This window comes from Nannobrachium achirus (assembly GCF_963921795.1).
Source record: "Nannobrachium achirus genome assembly, chromosome: 2".
Taxonomy (NCBI): domain Eukaryota; kingdom Metazoa; phylum Chordata; class Actinopteri; order Myctophiformes; family Myctophidae; genus Nannobrachium; species Nannobrachium achirus.
In genome coordinates, this window is record NC_137811.1 from 40983103 (window position 1) to 40990602 (window position 7500).

Consider the following 7500-nt stretch of genomic DNA (forward strand, 5'->3'; position numbering starts at 1 on the left):
TGTGTGTGTGTGTGTGTGTGTGTGTGTGTGTGTGTGTGTGTGTGTGTGTGTGTGTGTGTGTGTGTGTGTAATGATCCCCGCACGTCGCCCGTCTGCGTCTCCCACACCTCCTCTGCTCATTAGCTGTGACGCCTGGGTGGATTAACCGCACACGCTCGCAAAAATACACACGCACGCACGCACGCACACACACACACACATATGCACACACACACACACACACACACACACACACACACGCACGCACGCACGCACATAAGCACACACACGCCACTAACAATGGCACAGCTCATCAAAGCAAATCCATCCGACTCGGTTTAGGAAAGACAAACTGTCATGAAACATGGATATGACCCCAATGCAAACCAGAAGCCTCTTTATGAGTGGGGAATGGTTTGTGTGTGTTTGTGTGTAGCCTATGTGTTTGTGTTTGTGTGCTGTGTGTGTGTGCTGTGCTGTGCTGTGCTGTGTTGTGCTGTGTGTGTGTGTGTGTGTGTGTGTGTGTGTGTGTGTGTGTGTGTGTGTGTGTGTGTGTGTGTGTGTGTGTGTGTGTGTGTGTGTGTGTGTGTGTGTGTGTGCGTGTCTGTGCGTGCATGAGAAAGATACGCACTCACTCAAAGCCCCCTTGTATTTCTGATTAAATGGATTAAGACAAATTAGGTTTGGAAATCAAACAGAGGAAAAATAAACACAAGCGGCGGCGGAGAGAGAGAGAGAGAGAGAGAGAGAACTTATTAAGGGAGAAAGGTGGGAATAAAGGGGAGAAATTAGTGAAACAAAGGAAAAAACAGAGCAAAATAAAGAATAAAGAAAGTAACAAGTACAGAAGAGTGAAAGACAACCGTCGACAGCATCGGAATTCTGCAGTGTATAGCTTTAACTCATAGGATAGGAAAAAAACTAACCAGAGAGTAGAACCAGATGGAGAACGAGTGAGAGAGAGAGGGATGAAGAAAGAAAGAGAGAAGAGAGAGAGAGAGAGAGAGAGAGAGAGAGAGAGAGAGAGAGAGAGAGAGAGAGAGAGAGAGACAGACAGACAGACAGACATACATACAGTAGGACATTGAATCTACAGTATGTAAAATAATGAACTCCCCCAGTGGTGTGTTCTACCGTGTTACGCTATATATACGTAGGATATCGTCCAAGAAATCTTTTTACATACAGTATCGTATACCTCTCTACTAAAACATTTCATCCGATGACCACGCACAAGCATACTGTATATACGTACATGTGTTGTGCGTGTGGGAAGGAATAATATGGCATCGGTTCCCAAGCACTAGTCTGGGTCACCACCTCCTTATTTCCTACATCTTTTTTATAACTACAAATGTTTAAGAAGTAATGAAAATAGACAATCTACAAGCTCACAACAAGATGCGAAGCAACACGTTGTGAGCTTGTGGATCTGCTGTTTTCACTAGTTTGGGTCCCGGGAAAACGTCTAATCTCTCTTTTGGGTCACAGGCCAAAAGCTTTGGGAACCACAGTAAAATGGTACTGTATACCAGGGGTCCTCAATAGGCGGACCGCGGTCCATGTCCGGACCCAGGCGCACCTCCGTCCGGACCGCGGCACATTTCTGAGAAATCTCCGCACAGTTGTATCTGACGATCGGACTGACTGTGTGTGATTTGTGTTTGTGTGTGCGTGGGTGTGTATGTGCTCATTCGCTCAAACACATACACAGGCTCACAAGACACACCCCGTCCCCGGCCCTACGCCAATTTGCAAGCCCACAAAGCGTCGCGGGTGCAACGTGCTGTGGGCTTGTAGATCAAAGGTTTTCCTTCCCTCCGAAGCAGTCTGCTCTCCATGCTGCTCCCCCCTCCCCTCCCCTCCCCTCTCCACACACTCATGTCGCTCGCCTGAAAAAGTTGCTAAAACCTCTTGGAAACCATTGCTCCCACTGGATTAATAACTTAGAGATCTTCTACCTTTGGCTGTTCAATTGGAGAGGACAACAGCAACACATTAATATCCACGATGTAAGGCTCCAACTGCTTGCATTAGACGAGAAATGGTCGCGAAACTCGCGATGCATGATCATGCGTCTTTAACAATGTGATGTGTCGTCGCATATTATTGCCAGCTATCCTAGGCTGTGTTAGGTTAATAACTATGACTCGTTGACCCTGATTTGACTGGCCATTTGACATAGGCAATCAGCACAGTCACAGTCTGGCTTGTGCAGTACGTGTGTCAACTGAATGTCAAGTAATCCTCTCCCCCTCACGCTAAGTTTCACTTTATTTTCCATTCTGAACGACAAGCCTAATATTGCATTTATGCTCTTTAGTTTCCAATAATTAAACTATAAGCCAGTGTTTTATTGCTACACAATAAATGTAAATAATGTAGCCTACTCTACATGCATAAATAATTATCCATTCATCCATCCATCCATCTTCAACCGCTTATCCAGCATCGGGTAGCAGGGGTAACAGTTCCAACTGAGATTTCCAAAGTTCCAAATAATAATAATAATAATTAAAATAAACAATTCTAATGATTATAATAAACATACATACATACAGTACATACTGTATTAATGTATCCGCCTTATTTCGCCTTCGCCTTTTTTTTCCGGACCCGGACCTGTTTCAAAAAAATATTTCTGGACCTTCAAGATTTGTATTTGAGGACCCCTGCTGTATACCCTTACCCTCCAAAAAAACAAACTACTGTAGAACACACCACTGAACTCCCCACCGAGCAGAGAGAGCCATGTTGTGAATGTAGTCTTGTAAAGATGGCAAAGGCAGTCATGCCTGATACAAAACCATCAACACAAAGACAAACAGCTGATCTTTTCACTTTTCAGACAAACAATAGACCTTTTCACTATAACTGGTGTTTTGGGGTCGGTGACTGAGATCCAATGCACACTGGTCCTATATGAATGCCATGAGCATCCATCAAAGTGATGCATACACAATGAAAGGAAATAGAAGGATAAGACAATAAAAGAAGAGAGACAGACGAGAGGAGAGGAGAGGAGTGCATAGAGGGATGGTGGTCCTACCTTTCTTGACTTTCTTGGAGGCCTGTTTCTTCTTGAGGAACTTGGCTGCTTCCTGTGGTTCCTCCACGTCTCCAGTCACCTCTGCGATTGGTTCCACACCGCCTGAGGTTCAACACATGCACAGATATGAAGATAAAATCACTATTGCACATGAATAGTGAGACGCCTAAGGGCGACAAGCGACATCGCCTTTATCTGGCCAATGATGTATATCTGACCAGTTACCCATATATGGAGACCCCTGGTACCCATATATGGAGATCCATGTACTGTATACTGTAAGGAGATATGCTGTGAGACCCCAAACATGCTTACTCAGTTATTCGATAGTGAAAGTCTATGACATCTGACATCATACATACACTCCCTTTTATGCCCATATATGGAGATCCCTGGCTGTAGAACCAGCCACACAGCTATGGGCTGTCTTCCTCCATATATCAGGGATCTCCATACAGTATATGGGCATAAAAGGGATTCTGTTAGTGTGGTTCCCCTGACATCACAGTGATGTCAGAGCGGCAAACCCATAGACTGTAAAAAAGCGTACACGGACAGAAGGACGGAGACATGATGTGCCGTTTCTCATACTAAACTGCGACCTTCGGTGGCAATAAGGAACGGTTCCTGTGTCTAGTGGTGCGACTGCTAGTCAACCTGTAACACCTAAGAATAAAAGCCCTAATAAATGTATAACTAATTGTCTTCACCTGAGATAGACCACTTGTTGGTTGAAATGTTGTACTAGTTTGCACATTACAATGTATTGAGACTGCCTATGTGGACACTTTTATTCCTCATATTATGTTTATCTTTTGTCCAACATGGATGGATAAAAAAGGTGGTGATTGGGGTGTGTGCAGTCCTTGCTGAAGGTAGTGGCTCTGCTGAGAAAGCACGGGGTGGCAAACAACAACAATATTATCAAAAACTATGCAATATATCAAAAGATAGTTCCAAAATGGTCTGAGAAGTGCTACAGTTACTGTATACTGTATACACTGTATTCATCAGTGTTGGGGCGCCCGCTGGCCTACTGGTCCAGGCGCATACCACTTTGGCATTGCCGCATAGGCATTGATGTCTGACGGCATCATCTCTCCCCAAATTTCCTGTCAGTCTACTGTCCTATCAAATAAAGGCATAAAAGCCCAAAAACAAATCTTAAAAAAAAAATCATCAGTGTTAATTCATCCATTGGTAACAAGGAAACCGTACGGATACAGTATATTTGGCCATGTTTACACTTACTGCCAGAAATAAATGGACACTGAGGATTTGACTGTGAACCGTAAACAGCAAGAGCTGGAGTGTTAATTAAAGTCTGAAGGTGTAAAAATAGACCGGTAAGGGTCAAGTTTTTACACAGTGCAGAGAATGTAAGCATGTGTGTTTGACAAAAGTCTGGAGCATGCTAGAATCCCATGGATCATCCAGGCTTTAGGGACCCCCCGGGGCCCATGAATTGGCCCCCTTGTCTCCGTCTCGTCACCCCCCCCCCCACACACACACACTCCCTTACTGCTCCCCTAGCTCGCTTTCTCTCTCTCTCTTCTTTACTAATTCTCTATCTATCCATCATTCCAACTCTCTCCTTCCATCCCTCTCTATATTTTTTCTGTCTGTTCACAAATCCCAGGGGCATGTTTCCACTTTCACACCGTTTCATTTCACATCCCACCCTGCACACGGCACCAGTGTGTGTGTGTGTGTGTGTGTGTGTGTGTGTGTGTGTGTGTGTGTGTGTGTGTGTGTGTGTGTGTGTGTGTGTGTGTGAGAGTGTGCACGCTCACAGTTGTGAGCTTATAGATCTTGTAGATATTGTAGATCTTCGCAGTGCAGACGGGAAATAAAGTATATCAAGCCCATGTGTCTGTGAGAATGGATGTGTGAGTGTGAACTTGTATTACTATACAATACCACAAGTATAGTAGAATATCAGAGAAAGACATTGTGTGGTAGACATTGTGAGGTAGAGGTAAATGTACTTTGTTACAGGCGTTTATAAATGAGGTTTAGGGTTTGAGGTTAGTTATGCCTGATTCATCCTATAGTTGTGTGCAGGCGTTGTGTACTGAAAATAGCTGACCTACACAAGCTCACAACCAAGAGCTTAGCTATTTTCGGGGGGAAAAGTGGTGAGACATTTTGAAAATGGCATTGGCCCTCCTAAAATGTTGACGTACCCACGGGTATATACAAACGCGTGCGTGTGTGCACGTGTGCGTGTTTGTGTGCGTGTGATGTGTGCACACTTACATACCGGTATGTACTGTATGTGTGTATTTGTGCTTGTCTGGAGCCATGGACACACCAAAATGAACATGATTGGCTTTAGAAAGTCCAGGATAAATATTAGACGGGGCTTATAGTAATCCACACACACACACACACACACACACACACACACACACACACGCACACGCACACGCACACGCACACACGCACACACACACAAGCACACACACAGTTGTTTGAAATGGGATATGCTTGGATCTTAATTGGACAGGTGTTTTTCTAAGGTGAGTTTTTAGACAGATTTTTTTAATAACAATTCCAGGATAGCTGTGTGTGTGTGTGCGTGCGTGCGTGTGTGCGTGCGTGCGTGCGTGCGTGCGTGCGTGCGTGCGTGCGTGCGTGCGTGCGTGCGCGCGCGCTTTAAACCCAACCTTATATCAACATCAAGTAAGGAAATAGCCCACCTCTGGAACACTTCACACTGAAAGTAAAACACACACACACAGATTTGTACATTTTGTTTCGTAAAGTAAAGCCCTGCTTACAAGGCTGTTGCACAAAACTAGTGAAAATATTTTCACTATCTTCGTGAAAACATTGTTTTTAAAATAACAAAAAAGGGAAGGTTTTGGACACTGTTTCCCAAACAGTGGGCCGTGGACACATTTTTATGGGTCCCTTAATTTTTTTGTTTCCTACATTTTGTTTTTAAATTATTATTATTTCAAAACATGAAGAAATAAAATAAAAATCTAAGAAATTCCATAAATTAGAAAAACTATGTTTAGGAAGTAGTGAAAATAGCTGATCTACTGTATGAGCTTGTAGATCTGCTATTTTCTCTAGTTTGGGTCCTGGGCAAACGTCTAATTTCTCTTTTGGGTCTTGAGCTAAAACGTTTGGGAACCACTGGTTTTGGACATACAGTACAAGGTTTCCACCCGACAACGACGATATTCTTGTGCCTCTGCCTCGACCGTAAACAGATTTAGAGCAGCAAAGCCATGCTAAATTGTCCCTATAACTGTGGTAAATCTGGATATATGTGGATGTGTCTCTTGAAGCCACTTGGGTCAGGCTTTAGGTCTATATCTGCTTGTGGTTTGGTTATCTGTTTTAGACAGCGCTGTGGTGAAGTCTCAGAAACTCCCAATACCATCACAACAACCCCCAGAAAATGCTTTATCACTAAGATTAGCTCTGACCAGTGACTTGGAATAGAATCACCAGTAATCTTAATATCGAAGGAGGCCTGTTCTGTTTTATTCACTAATCGATCTCTCTAATAATGAGGTTGTGAGTTTCTTCTTTCATGTATTTGCGCTATTCCTATACGGCCAATGGAAGGTAAAACGTGCGTTTATGAATTAACAACTTATGCCCTGTTTTAGTGAGAATCAAAGAATCGAAGACAAGTTGTGAGCTTCGCTTTTATAAAGGCTAAATGTGAATTAATAGCAGCATTTTTATAATTTCCTTTTTTTTTTTAAATGAATCAGTAAGACTCCCTAATCGGGAGATAAGGGACCGTCACGTTGCATAACAAACTTTAGAAGGCAGTCGTAGCCAATCAAGAGGGAATATTGGAAATGGTACAGATCCATGTTGATGACATGACTTTAGAGATACTGGCTAAATGTGAATTAATAGCAGCATTTTTATCATTTTTTGTATTATTATTTTTTAAATGAATAAGAACTTTAGTGTGAACTGTCAAATATCTGTTCCAGCCTGGGGGCTGGATGGCTGGCACAGTGGTAAAATATTTAGGTACTAGCTTGTAGATTTTACTTTTTTTTTCCCTTCTTTCTTTTGAAAAAGACTGGTTAGATTATCTGGCTTGTTATGACACAGATGCTGCAACACTATGGCGTTGTTAAGGTAGGACAAGAGATATGTTTTGCTTAAAACAAAAGTTTTTATTCTGATAGAAATCATTGCTATAGAGTGTCTCTTTAGCTCTTGAAATAAAGAAAAAGTAGGTGTTCAGGTGGGTGGCCAAATTTCAGCCAATCAGGAGAGAGTACCCATTTATCAGCTGCGGCATGGGACGCCCCCTATTCCATTGAAGTTGAAGCTTGCAAGATTTTATATATATATATATATATATATATATATATATATATATATTAGGGGTGCAACAATACTTGTATCGATATCGAACCGTTCAATACGAGGGTGTACCGAACCGCATGACCCCGTACCGAACAATACAATACAATACCACTCCACAT

The 7500-nt window shown here is 42.8% G+C and overlaps 1 protein-coding gene across 1 annotated transcript in view; it reads right to left on the reverse strand.

Moving 5' to 3' along the window:
* bbs9 (Bardet-Biedl syndrome 9) overlaps positions 1-7500 on the reverse strand; it is a gene marked incomplete at both ends in the record, with an annotated part of 259704 nt that overhangs the window by 97838 nt on the left and 154366 nt on the right. The window contains one exon of the mRNA XM_080741973.1: positions 3029-3130. Within this exon, the coding sequence (XP_080598099.1) occupies positions 3029-3130 (102 nt within the window). The remainder of the gene's footprint in view (positions 1-3028; positions 3131-7500) is intronic.